The 20,859-nt window shown below is 35.8% G+C and overlaps 1 protein-coding gene across 3 annotated transcripts; it reads right to left on the bottom strand.

Moving 5' to 3' along the window:
* Positions 1 to 169: 169 nt before the first annotated feature.
* Positions 170 to 6,096, bottom strand: LOC140973997 (pumilio homolog 4). 3 transcript variants are annotated; one of them, XM_073437184.1, is made up of 11 exons: positions 5,959 to 6,096; positions 4,882 to 5,633; positions 2,857 to 3,601; positions 2,176 to 2,767; positions 1,957 to 2,098; positions 1,777 to 1,884; positions 1,382 to 1,594; positions 1,191 to 1,301; positions 642 to 836; positions 355 to 529; positions 170 to 240 (listed from the first exon to the last, which is right to left on the bottom strand). In XM_073437184.1, exons 2-11 carry the CDS (start codon positions 5,542 to 5,544, stop codon positions 197 to 199), a joined length of 2,988 nt encoding a protein of 995 aa, XP_073293285.1. In that variant the 5' UTR covers positions 5,545 to 5,633; positions 5,959 to 6,096; the 3' UTR covers positions 170 to 196. The 3 variants fall into 3 exon arrangements, with proteins under 3 accessions (XP_073293285.1, XP_073293287.1, XP_073293286.1); XM_073437186.1 differs by having other exon boundaries at positions 2,887 to 3,601; XM_073437185.1 differs by having other exon boundaries at positions 4,882 to 5,571.
* Positions 6,097 to 20,859: the final 14,763 nt, after the last annotated feature.

The following is a 20,859-nucleotide window of genomic DNA, read 5'->3' as shown; positions in this document are numbered from 1 at the left end:
TTCTTTACAAAAATAATAAGCCATATACACAAGAAAAAACATGAATTTCGACAGTTTTCAAGTAATCATGAGCAGACTAAACAAAATAATCGAGAAGATCTAACCTACCTTATTCAGCAAAACTACATCAACACAAAGTTCCATCATATACAAACCATAAATGCCTATAAACACCGTTCTTCAACTTAAAATCGGATCATTTCGAAGAAGGATTAGATGAGGATTGCCCGATGTGCTTCTCTGTAAAATGATATCATAAAATATCAGTTGTTTGATCATGAAATAGAACCGTTTGACAACAACAAAAAAAGAACCTTCATTTACAGTAAATTCTTCTCGTAATCGTACACGTACCTCCAGTTGCAACGAGCTTTTCGACAAGGGAAACAATGTGTTTGCCGTAAGTATATTTCTTGAGTGTATTCAGGTGAACCTTGATGCGAGAAAGGATCAATTCACGGCTCTGATCATCACAAGTCTCCAGTACCCTTTGGACGACGTAATTTCCAAATTGATCTTTCATCATAGCCTGAAATTTGCAATTTAAACACTTTCTTTTCAGTGCGTGTTTTTCGTAACCTGAACTGAAATTTCAAATTGTTATACCAATATTTCTAGCTACAAAAGGTTACACGACACACCTGTAATGGCTCATTTTCATCGGTTGTACCAAGAATCTCATTCACCAAGAGTTTACGTTCTTCTGGACCACCAAACGTCAAGCACTTTTCAATAACATTGGAGGCATATTTTTGTTGACTCATCTTCACAATTTGTCCAGCAAGCTTTCGGATAATCTCTGCTCGCTCATGTGATTTACCATGCTGCAAAACATGCTAAACAAAACAGAAAAGGATATTGAGTAAAACGGATTGTACAAGTCTTACGAATATATAACTATTGTCATCTAGATGGATATATGAAGAAATTTCCAACATAAACAAAGTACATAGTTTATGAAATGTAAATGCACAAGAAATTTTCGACATCCATCCTGAAAATGTTCAACCAGTCTAATATTCTGATGAAAATATGTTGTCATCAAGGGTTGATCCTTAACAGGGGGGGAACATGGATCATTTACGTTTTTAGTTTACTCATTAGTAATATTACCTAAAACACACTACCATAATAGTAGGCATCTCATTATATAGATATAATCCTTATGACAGTCGTATACAGTTAAATACCTGAATGACATAATTCCCATATTGGTCCAGCGCTAGGTTACAAACTGAGCTCATTATTTCATCCATGATGATCTGTTGATTCTTTGTGTCACCACAATACTCGAGAACCCTCTAATGACAAGAAAAATGATTGCACTCGTCAATAAATAGGACCCAATGTCTTATTCAAAAAACCCATCTAAAATACTAACCTGAATGACACGACAGCCATAAGCATGTGTGGATAAATTCACAACTTGCCCCAACAATGATGATATTATACTTTGAATTCGATCTTGAGGAATACATTCGATGCATTTCTGAATTACATGATTACCATTCTGATCACGAACACATTTGAGCACTGAACCATCAAGCTCCTTTACCATCTCAGTCTGCTGCTCGACATCAACCACTTCCAAGGCCTATTATCAGATTAACATGTTAACGTAATCCATTAAGGCATATGCAAATAGGAAAACAGAATAAGAAAGGACATCTAATCTTTGTTTTTTTCATGAAGTGAAGATTTTTCGTTATTGAATCATCGCTAATACAGAAAGGAATAGTAAAACTTCAGAAGGTGCAATAGAGCATAAAAATAGACCTTCTGTATTACTCTGCAACCATACATCTGTAGACTGAGAGGTAAAACATGACCAATCAGGTGCCTGGCTAACTCCTTTCGCTGACTATCAGTTCCATGCTCCAAGAACTGCCCATCAAAACAATAACAGTCTTGTGATTGGTACAGTTTTCATTTATAACAAAAGTATAAAAACGTTACTTTTTGTATGACATAATTCCCAAAGACATCGGTCATCAAGTTATGAGCATGAGGAATAATCTCCGAGAATATCTTGATCTTCTCATTGACAGTGGCGGTCTCTAGCTTCTGCTGAATGAAGCGACTTCCGTGCTGATCCATACTGCATCATACAAGGGGGAAAAAGAACTCAGAGACCAAGTAAACTAAAACAATGTACCTGTTGCTGCTGATTCATACCTGAACTCAATAACATGACCGAATACATCTGAAAGTTCCAATGATTTGGTCTTATTGTTCTTGACCAAATCTAATAGTGATTCTGACCTTCTTTTAATATTGCTTCCAGTTTGTGAATGCAGCAAACCAGTGGATTCTTCATTTACACTTTTCAACTTTGAGGGATGTGATGAGCTTTTCTCATCATGGAATGTAGGACTTCTAGAAGTGACTGGGGAATGTGCCGAATTTAGCACTTGATTTTCGTGGTATGAAGAAGCACCTGGTCCAAATGCAGGGCTCGCATTGTACAGTTGATTAATACTGCTAGGCATTTGTAAAAAGGGCGACTGATATTGATGTTTCTGTTGCAAAAGCAGTGCCTCAAGATAAGCTTTCTCCAAAGCTGGCAAATCCTCATGGCTATGGGGACTACCAGCATAGTACTTTCCTGGGTAAGAATTTCCTGAAATATGCTGAACACTCTTTTCTTGATTGGATATTTTCTGCATATATTGAATTAGTAGCGGATCCATAACAGGAAAATGAAGACCTGTCTGGTTGCTACTTATAAATTTCAGTTGATCTTCAATAGCACCAGCCAAAAGTGAACCTAAAGAATATTTCAAATCAAGTTACAAGAAAAAATGTTTTACACCGAAAAAAATTAACAAAATTGATAGCCAATGCAATAAGAACAACCAGGAACAAGATCATTGTTAATCATCATACCATATTTTGGATTAGCTGAGTATCCACTATGTCCATGACTAGGCACATCAAGACCAGGAAAGTTACCACACTGACGCAAGATATTTATATCATCCAGCGTTGCAAAGGGCACAGGATTCAGTTGAGACTGAAGATTACTTGTAGAAGATGACCTTCTAGGAAAACTTGCTCGCTCATTGAGAAGTGCCTTTTGGATATTAAGGCCTCTAATTAGCTCATTATCTCTTGCTAACTCAGCATAGCTGACGTTATTAACCAGCATTTCTGCTATTGACTTGTCAATGTTATGCTGTTGCCGATTCTGTACAAAACCAGGAGGCATTCCCATGTGAGGAGAAGACTTCAAAATATCTTCAGCGTTAAGTTTACCTTTCGACACGCTTAATCCAGAGAGAGAATCGGAAATGCCAGCCAGCTCAAAAATGCTGGATGAAGGAATATTATGGGCACCCGAAGTCACTGAGTTGATGCCAGCTTGGTGAACATCATTACGAGCAGATGATACAAAGGAACTAGGGAGGCCTGAATCCGTATTCTGATTGCTAGAGAAGTCTGTAAAAGCTTTCTTAGGAAGCATTACTTCAGAAGATTGTTCTGTTTTTCGTGTCTCTGCTGCTTTAGTATTAGGAATTTTGGTCAAATCAGAAGCTTCACTAACTGAGTCGTGGCTTGCAGGGCGAGCGAGATGTGATGGCGAGGGCTGACCAACCTTTTCCTGAAACAAGTCATACATATATTCTTTATGAAGAAGTGATTAATTGTTTGCAAGTGCAACCATTTATTGGCAGTGATCTTGGACAAGGAAAATGCAGTGATAACTGACAACAATAAGATAAAAAATAACCCCGATGTAGCATACTAAACTTCTTGCCATGTTCAAATATTTACAATAACACGAAAATATATAAGTGTAGAATATGTCCAACTACTTCATCAATTTTTACAATATAATTTGTGTATTGTATTGACTTCTACACAATCATGAACCCCCAATAGACTCATTAAATCTTATCTCTAGACTGCAAGGAGCAAAGTAGTGAGTAATACGTCAATAGCAGAAAACAATGCAGACAACTACATCCTCGATATTACAACACACTTTTACGCCTCAAAGCTGCACAGTGAAAGATCAGAAACAATTCTTCTTATGATTAGGTATGGCACTTCAGCAGGTAGCAAATGTCAATTGCTTAGACCTTCACTAAGATGTCTTTTGTGTGTAGGTTGCTGTCAAGCAGTTCTTAACCAGACATACAAACCATAATTTATGCCTGTCTACTGTAGTGGAGCACTAGCAATAACCCTGACCTGATCTGGTCAGGTACTTTCACAACCCAATACAGCACAATTTAATTACTAAAAATAAAAGTTATGGCTCATGGTAGAGGTGGGGTTGAATGACATAACATATTTTGGTAGAAAAATAACTGTACAATCAAGAGATTACCACTTTACAAAAAATTATGGCTCATGGTAGAGATGCAACTTAGATCTTTTAACCATACATAGCCCAAACACTAAATTCCCATCATCTCAGGGGCAATTATCGTTTCCTTATAATATCTCTCCTAATAAATGCATCAACTTTTGTATCTCAAGGAATCGAACACGTCATTTTTGCTATAATGCTAATTATAGGATCAAGTATACGTCGGTTTTCAAAGCTATGGTTGGTGTTAACGGAATAAGTTAAATTGTTTCCAAACTTACGGCTACCTATATGCCACGTTTTCCCCGATAGGATAATTTGGATCCTTAGCATCTAGAATTTCTGAAATTTTGCACATACTGTAAAACCTTTTGGTTGAAAAAATTATGAAAAATTAAAATATTTTGTTCAAGTAGAATATGTTCACTCCATTGATCGGTCTGCCCTGATCGTGACAGTTAACAACAAAAACAGAACATGAGCACTTAAATAATGCCCACAATTCTGCATGCAGCAAAACAATTAGAGCAATTGCATCAACAAATAAGAGAGGAGAAGAGCAGAACCTGGAGTATATCTGCAAAACTCTTTCTTCTAGCTCCCATTCCAGAACTCGAGCCCTCAATTAAACCAGTGGAACTTTTGTTGAGAAATTCGGCAGAATTTTTCCGTGAAATATTTCTTAAAGCAGTCTTCCTCAACTCCATTGTTTCGTCTTCCATTTTTTTGACAGGCAAGTTAGGCGGCACTGAGAACAATGACAGGTTGCCGCCATTATCCGCAAAATCTTTATTCTGCAAATCTCCAATGCCGCTCAAACAAAGCCCTGCTGCCCTGATCCTCTGAGCAACCCGCCAATCCTCTTTCGACAACAAAGGAGGGGGAAGTCTAGGATTAAGATTCTCATGCGAATAATAGTATTCCAAATACAAGGGATGTGATCGAATTTGCTCTTCTGAAAGCACGCCCAGGCTAGCACTGGTGTCACTGCTACTACCACTTCCATCAAATTGAACAGCATTGGGATACATAAAAAGATTCCCGGCAATGCGTAATGCACCCTCCACCGTCGGAGGGGCGCTGCCACTCCTATTTATATTCAAATCTCTCTCCCTCTCAAGAATTAAACTACGATTCTGCTGTTGTTGCTGTTGCAGAAGCAAGAGTTCAAGTTCCTTCTCCAAGCTACCACCACTCCCTAAATTTCCCTTCGAATTCGAGTGTCTCATCTTGATTCCACCACTTAAAACTCTTCCCTACAATCATTCACATTTTAGAAAATCTCATTTTCCATTCAAAATGATACTTAACAAAAACCCTGAAAAATTCCGCAAAAGGGATTCATTTCAGACCCAATTCATGCTGGATTAAATACAACAAATCCTTGTATGAAAAAGATGCAAAACTAAATCAAACAACAACAACGCAAGAACATAATAACCATATCAACCAAAAAAATAAACATGCACTCGAAAAATAACAACAATCCCCTCGAGACAAGCCATGATTGATCAGCTCTGATACCTATATCACAATCGATACGAAAAAACACACCATTTTGAATTCGCATTAATCACAATCATTCAACCAATGCATGCACGGAAAACAAAAAGAAAATTGGGCCGGGCGGGGAAAAAACTTACCGAAAACGAGAAGGATCTGGATTGAATGCGTATCGGATTGAAACTGGTGTCCGATAATCTTGAATTATTTCTAGTTTCCTATATTTTGTTTTCAGTTATTAACGTGTTTACATTTAAGGATGCTGCGTACAAGACGGATATTTTCGAAACTTGGATGGGAGAATAAATCAAAAGGCAAATTTTTTTAAAAAAAAATTAATTAATTAATTAAGTTAATTTTTAATATTTATATTATATTAGCTAACCAAACATAAAATAATGAATCATGATCATTAATATATCGAGTTAATTCATAAAATTTTTTTATAATTTTTAATTGTTATTTGGATAATGATAATGTAATTATATTAAATATCCAATTTTTAGAGAAAATATGTGAATTTTTGAATTTTAAAATTGGATTAAATTTTGTACTTATGAGTAAATTATCTAAAAAATATTACTTATCTAAATTAATAGGGTATTTTCATAAAAAATAATCGGTATCACAAATTCAGATCACCGAAGAAATCGACATTTATATATTATTATATAGATTTATCTATATCTATATTGAGCTTTTTAGCATATAAATTTTGAATTTTTTTAAACACATGGAAAAAATACTGACTTGCTTGACAAAAAATTATCATAAGTTTCACCAATGGTATATGTTTTAAAATTTCAGTAAGTCTCATGTGAGACGGTCTCATGAATTTTTATCTCTGAAACGGATCAATCATATCGATATTCACAATAAAATGTAATACTTTTAGCATAAAAACTAATATTTTTTCATGGATGACTCAAATAAGATATTTAACCCACGAAATTGATCTGTTAGACCGTCTCACAAGAGTTTTTGTGTTAAAATTTATATGGTAAAAGTTCAAGTTTCGGATCGGAAACCTAATTTTAACTAGTAAATGTGTGATACTCTTGTCCCACATCTTAAAAATTAAATATTTAAAATGAGTTTATAATGGCCTACAATGTACTTCTATAGCAACTTAGGTTAATCATTTTCGTAAAGCGAGGAAGAATATGAAATAGTTGATATAGGAGCCTATTGTGCTGTCACGCAGGCGTGGGTCCGGGCTCGGACGTGACAAAATGTTTATACACCATCCCAGCTCAAAATTACATTTGAATATAACGTATTTTTTTTATATAGATTAAATTTTTGTGTGAAATATAACAAGGTTAAAGTAATTTTAAAATTAATACTGAGGTTTTATTTTATTGAATTGTATTTTTTGGGGAAAATGGGTGTGTCACAAAAGAGAGTTATTGTATTATATTCTTGCTTTATATATATAATAGATATACACTCTTTTAGCAACTCAAAAAAATATACTTAAAATAGATTCATTTATCTGACAAATTTCACATAATATTTTATCAAATTATTTATTTATCTTTCATTTTAATAATATCCATAACCTTTTAAAATTAAATATCACATATTATCTCATTCATTTTAACTTACTTATAGTACCAGTTAATGAAGTTCAAATAGTAAAATTAAGTTTTATAAATTAATAAATAAATATATAGGTAATGCAAGTACTTTATATCTTAGTTATCTTATCAAACATAATCCATTCAATTAATAAGTTTTATCTATCATTTTATGCAAAGTAGAAGAGATATCCGGGCCCTGTTTAAAAAAAAAATTTAATACAAAAATCTAATTATTAAATTTGCCACCCACATATAGCTACAACCTCCTTTTATTTTCCATTTTTCAGATTTCCATAATTTCTAAAAAAAAAATTTATTTATCTATATTTTTTAATCATAAATATATACTAGATCTTAATTCGAGTCTCTATGTTGTTAGATTGTCCAGAAAGCTTCTAGACCTACCTTTTTTCGGGTCCCGATCCGGACAACATCACACAATGATGTGCAATGTTTTGCTATCAAATGACACATTATCATGTTTTTTTTCCTTTTTCTTGTTTCTTATAATTTCTCTAATTTTTTTTGTTGGACTTGCAAAAGGACGACCCAAATTGTATTACAATTAAAATTAAAAAATAAAAAAATAATTGATAAATAATTGGCAAACTTTACTTAAAAAATTTAACTAAACAAAAAATTTAATTAAAGTATAAAATTTTAATTAATGACATTAAATTCTAATTAAATTTATGTTAAATCAATGATTTGGGCCCATGTCGTTAGCAAGCCTAATTGAAACAAAAAAAAACTAACAATACTATGTCGTTTGATAGCACTACATAGTGTGGTGAGGTCGTTTGCATAGCAGAGGATCTGGTTCTTCTTTTTTCACACATGAACCTAGAATGTTCAATTCTTTTTTGCATTGTTCTAGGTCCTTCGACACGAACTTGGAACTTTCAACTACCTTCTCAATTTCTCTAGAGCATTCTCTAGTCATCAAGGGATTGCTATAGCACTCAAGAAGGGTTCTGGATGAACCAAAGCTTTGTGACATCTTCTTTTGTCAAAGTCTTTGCTTGTTGTGCATCGAAAATGTCAGACCACGACAGCAGGCTTAGGTTAGAAAATGTGGATTCATAAAAGTGCAGATTCAACTAGTTGCTTGCCCTTTTGCAAGCAATGTTTGGCGCCTCACTTCCGTAGGTAGTTATATCCCAGCCTCGGGTACCATAACTAAGTGGTGCAACCAAGTTGTCAAACAACGAGAGCACAAAGATGTTGAGATTGCAGCAACCGTTCTCTGGTGTATTTGGCAGAATCGAAATGACATTGTATGGAATGCATGCTAAGAGTAAGCCAACAACAACTATTTTCCAATCAGCACTTCACCTTTTTTTCGCAATGGCATTTGGCGTTGAATTTTTCTGCCCATCAACATCGGCCAACACTGAATCTTCAGAATAGAAGTTGACAACCTCCATCGGAAAATTTCCAGCGGTGTTTGATAATGCCGATCATATTGGCTTTGATTGCATTCTGAGAATGCGTTGCATAACACATTGAGAGGAAGCTTCACTCCCACCCTTGTTGAAGCTCTAGCATTCGAGAGGCCCTCGGCTGGATAAAGAGCAAGCATGTCCTTCGGTTGGCTTTAGATTATTTTGACAAAAAAAATTAAAATATTGCTTTGAAGATTTTGGAGATAATTGAAAGAAATATTTTGTTGCATATATATTGTAATTGTTGAAGATATTATGGAGATATAGAAAGATATTATCTTGATTCATATGAGAAGATATTAAACAAGATTTGAAATTAAAAGATAATGTATATCTTGGATATGGTGTATTATTCTATATAAAAGAGTGTTCATTCATTATGAAGAGCGTCGAGTGTAGCCATATATGGTTGAGGAAGACTGTGAGATTTTAGTGTCAAATCTTTCTGAGTGATTTTTGTGAAAAAAAACATCTATTGTTCATTCCTTATTTCGATAAGTCGTGAGACAAATTTCAATCAGATCCACTTTATTCATTCTGATTTTGAGATTTTAACTTGCTGGTGGTACACACATACTCAAAGACTTGATATTCATTCATCAGGAGAGGATGATGACGTTCTAAGGAGAGGACAATCTGCAATTTCGAAGCGAGTTCAAATTGACGGATATTGAAGACGAGAGTATCTTTGTATGATTGTAGCTGCATATATTTGATGGATTTACTCGATAGCTGAGTGTGATACCATGAATGTAAGTCGGTTATATCGAACCAAGTTGAAATTGTCTGTGTTTTTATTTTTTCATTTTTATTCTTTTTAATTGAGCTAATCATGAAAACTAAGTAAAATAAAAGATAACCGGATCAACAAAATATTTTTTAATTAAACCCCGAATATCGATTAAACTCAGTTCTTAGCCTTAATCTGATCAGAAAACGAGCAATAGAATATTGTTTATTCAGGAATGGAAGAAGCTTAGCTGCTATCCGAAGGTATTTAAACTTTCTTTGGTCGAGTTTTTCAGTTTCATGTTGACAACTTGGGATCGATTAATTAAGTGGGATTTTGAATCTTGGTTTAATTAGTAAGCAATCATTGAAGCATAATTCTAATTACTGTATATATTTTTATTTCGTGGATATATTATTTTGTTGATCTCTTCTAATATTCTAATGGTAGTAAAAATTTATGAGAAAAAAAAAAACCAAGTAAAATTCTCCTATCTTCCAATACATATTTTTCGAAAGCTCGTAATTTATTTGGAACAAATAGAGGGAAATAATGCTTATGTAAATAGGTATACAAACCTTTCGTCATCTAATCAGTCAAAAATAGGTCTCAATACAATAAATTAGTCGTGCGTTAATTTTCATATTAGGTCCGATTTTTGTCGTAGTACTAAGGGTGACTTATATTTTTCCGATATTTCTTATACACAAAATTTTGTTTTATTTTCCGGTAACCGGGGCTCCATTTGTCAATATTAGTTCAACCATGGTTTAGAAAATTCTAGTCCGAGTAGAAATAAAAACCTGGCTCCGCCACTGAATATTGATATGATATATTTTATTTTGCACTATTATTAGTGCACTTGTCGTCTCGCTCCAACTTCATACAGATTGCATATATTTTATTTTTTTCATGCAATTTAAACTTTTACAATTTAATTTATAGACATAACATGTAATGATACTTGAATAATTAATTTTGATTTTATGAAATCCTTTCGAGTTATTTCCTACTTTTCTTTTATTGCCTTTGTTTTATACTTAAACAATGTAATATTACTAATAAATATATTTTGTTTTTAAAATATTAAATTATTTTTGCTATTTTTCTTGCTTGGTTTCTTTATTTTTTTTCAGTATCAGATAATTTTGTAAATAAAGTGTGGATTTTATCACATGAAGTTTGTTTCCGGCCCCTTGGCAATGCTTTTATATCAGCTGAGTTGTTTTGCATAAAATGGTGTATCCAGTTGTCAATAATTATAATTTTAAATTTTAATATTTAGATTTCATTTGCTCTTTCCAAGAAATTGGGTTCAATTAATGAACAGAACTAGAAACCAATAAAGTCTTGTATGTTTGTGTATATGACATCATATTTTAACTAATATATCTTGACTACAAAATAATATTAAATAAATGTTTGTGAGTTATTTCTCAATTCAATATCAAATAACATATTTTATAAGCTTAATTTATAGTCAATAACAAATGTCACATACCATAAAATCGTTATGTCATATATTAATGGATAATATTGTTTTTGTTGGGAATAAGACTGACGATATAGAAATAGTTAGATTAATCTTTAAGGAATATGAAATAACACCAGCACATTCACGCGTATCTCCCCAGACTCATTAGTCTAATAGCTCGACACATTAGTACTCAAGTAGGTGTACTATGCGGTGCCACAAAAATAAAGAAAAAAGTTGAGTCTTGATTAATAGTTATAGCTTTTGACTTAATGACAAGAACTTGATCGTGACAAATTATTTGTATAATAGATAAATTTAAGTATGATATTTTTAGAAAAACAAATTTATGTGCTAAAAATATTTAATTTTATGAATCTCTGCTATCTATAATATATCATAAAGATTGTGCACTTCTTTAAAATGGTCATTTAAAATGGTGATATTCCCATTTACCACTGAATAAATTAAATTTCATGGATATTCTACTGTTATTTTTTGGTATAATAATTGTCTATGTTAGGTAAAACAATCGAAATATGATGTTTGAGTTTTTATACTATTTAAAAGATTTTGAATTACATCATTACCAGCAACTATAGATTTTGATAAAACGACAAACTCTTGATACTACAATTGGTATCAAAATCAAAGTTACGGGTTCGATTCTCGTTAGTTGCAATTAATGAGAAAGGGATTGTTGGATGCATAATGGGAGAGGGATTGTTGGGTGCAATAACTGACACTGCTGAGTAGAGCAATTGAAATATGGTGCTTGAGATGTTGTACGATTTAAAATATTTGTGTTACACAATTACCATCAGCTATAACTTTTAGTAAAGTGAAATTTGATATAATAGCTAAATTGTTTGTACATAAAAATCTACATATTATTCCTCAAATTACAAACATGGTTAATATATAATAATTAATTTACAATAACTTAATGATCTAAAAATATCACTAATTACGATCTAAAAATATCACTAATTACGCAAATATTTCTGCAATATATAAAGCAATTGTTAGTATCATTAAATAACTTTTACCGAATTTATTTATTTTTATTCATATGTACATCTATAATTATTTAGTACCATGTGATAATTGTATTGATCCAATCTGATTTATTTTATGCACGAGTATTTTAACGTGCATTAAATCACTAATGAATAATTAAGAATGTGCAATTATTACATTATTATATATAAGATTAGGTATTGATGGATGTGTAATAATTAAGGATTTTATGATAAATAAATTAATTATTTGTTAATCCAAATTTTAGAAAAAAAAAAAGTTTCTCACAACTCTACCATCAAGAATGTGAATAAAAATATCACAAAACCTACCTTTTATCGACACGTCCATATTCTATTTAATTCATCAACTTATGATAAAAGTCAACCACTACGTGTCAACTATACACGTCATCAAATGTCGAGGTGGATCCAAATAATTATTGATTCGTGTAATTTTAACGTATTTCGATAATAAAATGTTGTGTGAATAAAAATTTCGATAAATTCGATATTTGAAAAAAAATTGCCTTTATACGAGGACGATTGTTCCAACTCGCTTCGATTCGTCCTCCCCGGGTAACTACTAAAGCTGCTGGAAAACTAGGTAATGAGCTGGTAAAATGTCCACTTTTTAAGTACCTCACGAGTCTCTTCATAGCTTTCAACTTATTCAATAAATCCCACCCTCTATATAAATATGTACATAAGCACCAATTTGATATTGCATGAACAAGCAAAACAACTAATATACAATGTATAGGCATACATTTTCCATGTCTATTATTGTGTTTCTTGCACTCCTGATTTTATCCATGGTTGTGGCCATCAACTCGAGGCCAATAGGCCGGGAGAACCCGGAAAATTTCACGACGTTCGAACCGAGAGTTGTGAAGGGGAACCCTGGGAATGTGGGTAAACAAGTGGAAAATTGTTTGCCCAAGGGTAGAAGGCATTCTTCTTCACCAAGTAGATATATAAATTACCAAATTCTTGGTTCAAGAATATGTTCGTCAAGTGATCACCGTCGTCACGAGGTCAAGAAACCATGAATAGCTCATATTATATGAAATTGAATATATGTGTGGAAACATATATATAAGGTTGTATCATATTATATGTGTTATTTTATAGACTCTTGTATGTTTTTTCGTTTGTGTTTCAGTGTTGTTTGTGAGTTCTTGAAACTTTCATTATTGATAATAAATGATATTTTAGAAATATATGCGTTCAAAAGCTTATAGGTGACATTTGTATCATGTTAATCTTAGATATTTGATGAAATTAAGATAGGCCTATTGGTTTGCATGATTTTAGTTTATTTTGAGTTACATGCTTTATAATTTAGTTTTTGGTATGACGGAAATAGCTTGATCTTGTAATTGATACCAAAGCTAAGACGATTAAGTCGAAATTTTGGAAAAAAAAAATTAAACGAGTTTATATAAAAAAAGATGTAAGAAATATTCCGAAAAAAATTATACTCATTGAAAAGATTGCATCTTTTACATTTTTTATTCTGATATATTGTAAGCAATGTCATTATTAAAATGGAGTGATGGGGTGCAGTATCAAATCCTTTTAGCTAGAAGAGATTTATACGTGACATTTGAACAGTCAGAACAATTTAAAAAATTTGAGTTATAACAAATATCGTCAGCTGTAGTTTTTGTATAGCGGCGAACTGTATGATCGATCGCTTGTCATTTTACCAAAACATATTGATGGTGTTAACGGTACAACTAAAATCTTTTAAACTGCTCAACAATCATGTTTGATTGTTCTACCCAGCAGTGATAATTATTACATTCTATCAATTTTCATCCCAATAATTATATTTCTTGTAATCAATGAGAATTGAACACGTCATCTTGGCTCTAATACCAATTGTAGGAACGAGCATTTTTCGCTTTACAAAAATTTATAGCTGACGACAATGGTGCAACTCAAATATTTTAAACCATACAACAACTCAAGTGCAACGTTTCGATTGCTCTACCAGGCACGGATAATTACTGCATTCAACAATCTATATCTCAATAATTACACTCTTTGTAATCAATGAGAATCAAACTCGTGATCTTGACTCTAATATCAATTATGAGACCGACACTTGTCGCTTTACCAAAATCTATATATCATGGTAGTGATGCAACTCAAATATTTTAAACTACATTAACAGCTCAAACGTCACGTTTTAATTGTTCTACCCACCAAAAAAATTATTTCACCTATAACAAAAACACTCGATCTTACAAAAGTTATTTTATTGGAATTTTAGTTAATTTAAATATATAATATGCGATATGTTTGGAACACCATTGAATTTTTGGCCCACTTACATTGGAGCCATCTCGTTGTTATTTTTAGGTCACATTTTTTATTTTCATTTTTCAATTTGTTTTGGAAATTTAAGCTCCTTCGGGTAAACTAAATAAATAAATAACAAAGACAGAAATAAGAAAAGGATGTAAGCCCAATAATACATATTGAATGATGTAAATTATTAGAGATGGGCCGACCAACAATTGGTCGTGTGACATATTAATTTATTTATAGACATTAAATTAAACTTCAATTAAAAAAGCCTTTCTATCTAAATTTAGACAGATAAATTATGAATTAAATTGTAATTATTGATAGAAACTTGCTAAAAGGTAAACGGAGTGGGTCTCATGTGAGACCATCTCACGGATCTTAATCTGTGAGACGAGTCAATCAATCATATCCATATTCACAATAAAAAGTAACATTCTTAGCATAAAAAGTAATATTTTTTCATGGATGACCCAAATAAGAGATCTGTCTCACAAATACGATCCGTGAGACCGTCTCACACAAGTTTTTGTCAAAGTACACGTTCTATAAAGCTGTAATATTTTTCAGTTTTCTATTATTATAAAGAGTAGGTCTCTTGTAAGACGGTCTCACGAATTTTTATCTGTGAGACGGGTCAACCCTATCGATATTCACAATAAAAAGTAATACTCTTCGCATAAAAGTAATATTTTTTCATGGATGCCCAAATAAGAGATCCGTCTAACAAAATACGACCCGTGAAACCGTCTCACACAAGTTTTTGTCTATTATAAAACCTACACGTAATTAATTTGTTGTATAATTTGCTTAAAATAAATGCATGAGACAATGATTTTATTAAATCTACGTAATTTATAGATAAGAAAAAAAATTGAGATATGAAATATAATTAATTAGGAATTGATTGTGTGAGATTTGTTAGATAAATGAATAATTTTAATAATTATACGATCAAAATATGTTATGTTAGGATCAAGCGTTTATCATTACGCCAAAAACTATAGTTGTTAGTTAATACGTAATTTTATTTTTTTTGTACTCGTGACAGGATAGAGTACGCATATTTGAGTACTAATGGGTCGAGTTGTTAGGCTTTTTGAGTCCGGAGAGGTGCATGTCTATTTGCGGTACTATATCATATATCTTATATATCAGTCTTATTATTTCTCTACCACTGGTCATGTCTTCAACATAGACAGTATTACTCGTTAATATTTGACATCACTCTTTTACGGCTCACCTAGTCAACCAGATCAAGCGGTGCAACGTCAGCAAGTTGACGCACAATAACTTCTTATAAGATCACACATCTCACTGTCACTCTCACTCATACATCTTTAATCCAACATTCTCCCTCCTAAGAAGTATAAATATATGCTTCTTAGGCGACTTGAACTCGTGATCTCGCTCTGATATCAATTGTTAGGATCATACATTTACCACTAGGCCAAAATTTATAGTTGTTAGTTAAGGTAAAACTTTATTTCTTTATATTAGTGGCAACATAGAGAGCACATGCTTGGATGCTAATGGATCGGGATGTTAGGTCCATGAGTCATGAGATGTGAGTGTCTATTTCTTGGTGCCTCTCATATCTCTTAGATATCAGTTTCACTCTTTTTTTACGATCGGTCATGTGTCTAACAAAGACAATATTAAGATCCGATGTCACACTTTTATTGTTCACCTAGTTAATCAGATCAAGTGGTGCAATATCATCAGCTCGACACACGAGAATTTCCTATGAAGTCACTCATCTCAGTATTACTATCATTCATGTACGTTTAATCCAACACACTATACAAACTCTCGATTATTTATTAGCAACATTTTAAACCAAGCGATTTATATGAATAGTTAATCCTCCTTTCATGGCGTTTTTCCCTTATTCATATATCTTCTATGTTCAAATGTAAAAAATAATAATTATTGATTATTTTGGCATATCACAAAAAAATTAGTTGTTGGTCAGTAAATTTTTATTAGTGGCCTACTTATCCGTGAAAAAATTATTTATTTCGAAGAAATTCACAGGAAAATGTATACTGATGTATTTGGATTTTTAATTAATCACAAAAAAAAATAGAAAATTTAAAATTTAGTACAATTAACATATTATAGAAAATTATTTCTTTGGTTAATTGTAACACCACGTAGCTCATGTTGAATTTATCAAACAAGTACGATTTTCATTTGTTCAGTCTGAAGAAAATGATTATTTAAACTTTGAGTGTACATTTCATTAATTAGACTTCGATTAATTAATTTTCTTCCACGAAAAAAATTATTTAAGTTTCATCAGATCCAAGCAATATACACAAATATGTAAAAAAAATTAACGTTGTAGCAGACTGAACTTATATTTTTTTAATCAAAATATAGGATCGAGTGTGATACCCCATGGATGAGCCCACTACCCCTGGCCCATCCCAAGCCCAAATGGAAGACAGACCCATCAAGGGCCCAGGTATTCTCCTATAAATATCAGGTTTGGGTGTTCATTTGATTCATTCACTATATTGTTTTCAGCAGCGCCCTTAGCTGCTCCCCCCATATATCCTCAGTCTCTGACTTGAGCGTCGGAGGGGCTACGCCAGGACACCCTCCTGGCCCCCTTCTAACGGTCTTATTCTTGATTTCAGGCTCAGGGTGATCTTAAAGCCCACGTCTGAACTAGTGACGCTCGTTGGGATCGGACACGAAATTTCCCGTGAGTATCACTTGGCGCCGTCTGTGGGAAGACTTGAGTTGAGACGTAGAGATGGTAGGCAGGAAAGGAAGTAGAAGAGCTACCTCAGCATCATCGCGTCCTCAGAGGGGACCCGAACAGTCTCATGTTGAGACAAGACATGAACAACCGCGTCTTGAGACGAGACAGGAACAACCTCGTCAAGAGACAAGAACCGAGCAGCCCCTTCACGAGACAAGGGTCGAGCAAACCCGTCCCAATGAGAACGTGGGGAACTTGACCCTGGAGCAGTTGGGCCAATTTATCACCCGGACAGTGGATGAGGCCATGAAAAGGAATCAAGAGTCTGTGTTTGTAGAGGAACAGGCCGCTCGTCAGGAACGTGAGGAAAATGTTGAAGTCCACCAGAGCAAGGTGGAGGAGACGCAACCCCTCCCAACTGGGGAGATTAGTGAGATGGGGGAGATGTGGAAAGAGATACGGAGGTTGAGGGAGCAGGTAGGAAGCAGAGCGCCGGTACCCAAGAGAAGAAGCCCTTTTTCACTAGCCATCTTGGAGGAAGGGCTTCCTCCGAATTTCCGACAATCTAACATTGGTGAGTATGACGGACATACTGACCCCGAGGAACACTTGGGGAGATTTGAGAATGCGGCTTTGTTGCACCAATATTCAGATGGAGTCAGGTGCAGGGTGTTTCTGGGCACGTTGGTGAGGTCAGCCCAGCAATGGTTTAATACCCTGCAGCCCAACTCCATACAGTCTTTTGAGGATTTTGCTACAGCTTTCTTGCACCGATTTGCCAGCAGCAAGAGGCATCAAAAAAATTATTTGAGCTTGTTTGTGATGAAACAGCAAGAGGCTGAAACTTTGCGAGAATTTGTCCAGCGTTTCAACAGTGCAGCGCTGGAGATACCAGCGGCTACCCCCGACATCATGATAAGTGCTTTTACCCAAGGGCTGAGGGGGGGAGAATTTTTCAAGTCGTTGGTCAAGAAACCTCCGTCGAGCTATGATGATTTGTTGGCTCGGGCGGAAAAATATGTGAATCTAGAGGATGCTCAGCGGTACAAGAGGATGGAGCAGCGGCCTGGGGGAGGAAGAGTTGAGGGGACGGAGAGAGGAGGAAGGAAGAGGGGTGCGGGCGAAAGGGAGGAGGACAAAACTAGAGGTAGAGGACAATTCTCCTCACATGTTCCTCTGAACAGGAATCAGGATAAAGTGATGGAGGTAAGGGAATCAGGGGAGAAGGGGGAGAAGTCGCAGAGGGTGGAGAGCAGTACTAGGCTTCCACCGCTAGGCAGGCAAGAAAGATCTTCATCCAGGGATGAACCGAGATCTCGTTCATCATCTAGACGAGGTCGAGGCCCTCCCTGGATAAATCAGAGGGTTGGAGAATGGAGGAGAGAAGATCGAGATCAAGATGTCCCTCGGGAACCTGTCGAGCCGAGGAGGGGAAGGAATGAGGACAACCACCCCACGAGAGGAATGATTCATATGATATCGGGGGGTGCTACTGATGGAGATTCCGGGCGAGCTCGGAAGGCGCATGGAAGAAGGTTGGAGAGCTTTGAAATATCTAGGGGTGCAGACTTACCCCAAGATCCGGTCATCAGTTTTGGGCCGGAAGACCTCCGAGGCGTTGTGGCTCCACATAACGATGCCTTGGTGGTGACAGCAACCGTTGCCAATTACGATGTGGCACGAATCTTTATTGATAATGGAAGCTCAGTGAATATCTTGTTCAAGAGCACTCTGGATCAGATGAAGGTGGAGGGATTTGAGTTCGAGCCGATCTCCACTCCTCTATATGGGTTTGCAGGACATGCCATCCCACCGTTGGGTCAGATTGTCCTTTCTCTATCTTTGGGACATGAGCCTCGGCGGGTAACGAAGATGACAACATTTACTGTGGTGGACACCCCATCCGCTTATAATGGAATTTTGGGGCGACCAGCCCTAAAGGATTTCAGAGCTGTAGCGTCCACGTATCATCAGAAGTTGAAGTTTCCTGTAGGGAAGGAGGTTGGAGTCTTATGCGGGGACCAGAGGGTCGCGTGTCGGTGTTACGAGGGGATAGTGAAAGAAGAGGGGAAGAGAGCGCGTGTGGAGGTCAATATGATCAGAAGGGGGCGAAGCGGGTTGCCCATAGTAGTGAGGGAGGTTCATGAGGTGATGGATGAGAAGCCGGAGATCGTGGCATTGGGGCCCGATAAGAAGACGCTAAGGATAGCCCCTGACCTTGAACCAGAGATCAGGGATGAACTCATTACTTGTTTACATGCTAATCTCAGCGGGTTCGCTTGGTCAGCCCAAGAGCTCACAGGGACGAGCCCCGATGTAGCAGAACACCGATTAAACATTTTACCAAATTCTCGTCCCGTGAAGCAGAAGAAAAGACATTTCGAGCCCGAGAAAGATATAGTTATAAAAAAGGAGGTGGGAGAGTTGCTCAATGCTGGGCACATTCGAGAGGTACAATTTCCTACTTGGCTCTCGAATGTCGTTCTTGTTCCGAAGAGTTCAGGGAAGTGGAGGATGTGTGTGGACTTCAGAGATCTCAACAAGGCATGTCCTAAAGATTGTTATCCTTTGCCTCGGATAGATCAATTGGTGGACTCCACAGCTGGACATCAGTATTTGTGCATGTTGGACGCTTATCAAGGGTACCATCAGATTCCCTTGGCTGTGGAGGATCAAGATAAAGTGAGTTTCATCACCTCTGAAGGAACTTTCTGTTACGTGGTCATGCCCTTCGGACTCAAAAATGCCGGAGCCACGTATCAGCGATTGATGGATAGAGTATTTTCTGAGCAGGTGGGAAGGAATGTCGAAGTGTATGTGGACGACATCATGGTAAAATCAAAAGACTCAGCCCAGCTCATACCAGATTTGGTGGAAACCTTTGCCACCCTCAGATCCTACGGGCTGAAGCTGAATCCTCAAAAGTGTATCTTTGGGGTGAGGAGTGGAAAGTTTTTGGGTTATATGGTGACAAAGAGAGGGATTGAGGCTAACCCCGAGAAGGTTCGAGCTATCCAAGACATGGTTTCTCCCTGAGGACCGAATGATGTGCAGAAGTTGACGGGGAGGATCGCAGCGTTGGCGAGGGTTATCTCGAGGTCTGCTCACAGAAGCTTACCGTTTTTCCGGACTTTGCGGAAGGCGAAAAAACATGAATGGGGTCTGGATTGTGAGAAGGCTTTCACAGAATTGAAGGAATATCTTGCCGAGCTTCCTGTCCTGGCCAAGCCGGCAGCTGGTGAGCCTTTGTGGGTATATTTATCTGCCACTGAAGGAGCTGTGAGTTCGGTCCTTGTCAAGCTAGATGGATCCGTTCAACAGCCGGTTTACTATGTTTCGCATGCACTCAAAGGGGCAGAGATCAGATACTCAGCGTTGGAAAAATTGGCTTTGGCTTTGGTGATGACAGCAAGACGTTTGAGGCCATATTTCCTATCTCACCCAATTGTGGTACTCACCAACAGTCCATTGGGGAAGATCTTAACTCATTCAGATATGTCTGGTCGTTTGGTCAAGTGGACTACTGAACTGGGAGAGTATGACATCCAGTATGAGCCGAGAACAGCTATTAAAGCCCAAGCCTTAGCCGATTTTCTGGCTGAGACCGTGCATCAAGAAAATGAGGACCCTTGGAAAGTATACGTGGATGGTTCATCTTCGAAGGAGGGAAGTGGGGTGGGAGTGGTACTGATTTCACCGGCTGGGGAGGAGGTGAAGTTAGCGGTAAGGTTGGACTTTCGAGCATCCAACAATGAGGCAGA

The sequence above is a fragment of the Primulina huaijiensis genome, chromosome 3 (genome assembly GCF_012295235.1).
Source record: "Primulina huaijiensis isolate GDHJ02 chromosome 3, ASM1229523v2, whole genome shotgun sequence".
Lineage (NCBI taxonomy): Eukaryota > Viridiplantae > Streptophyta > Magnoliopsida > Lamiales > Gesneriaceae > Primulina > Primulina huaijiensis.
The sequence above is the reverse complement of the archived record's forward strand: the minus strand, read 5'-3'. Positions and strand labels throughout refer to the sequence as shown.

What these genes read in the sequence shown, in the direction of transcription:
- LOC140973997 (XM_073437184.1), bottom strand. Translation starts at nt 5,544, where the DNA reads ATGAGACACTCGAATTCGAAGGGAAATTTAGGGAGTGGTGGTAGCTTG. An exon ending in GGAATTATGTCATACAAAAA is followed by an intron (nt 1,885 to 1,956) that starts GTAACGTTTTTA and finishes TTTGATGGGCAG; the next exon opens with TTCTTGGAGCATGGAACTGA. An exon ending in ATGGCTGTCGTGTCATTCAG is followed by an intron (nt 1,302 to 1,381) that starts GTTAGTATTTTA and finishes TCTTGTCATTAG; the next exon opens with AGGGTTCTCGAGTATTGTGG.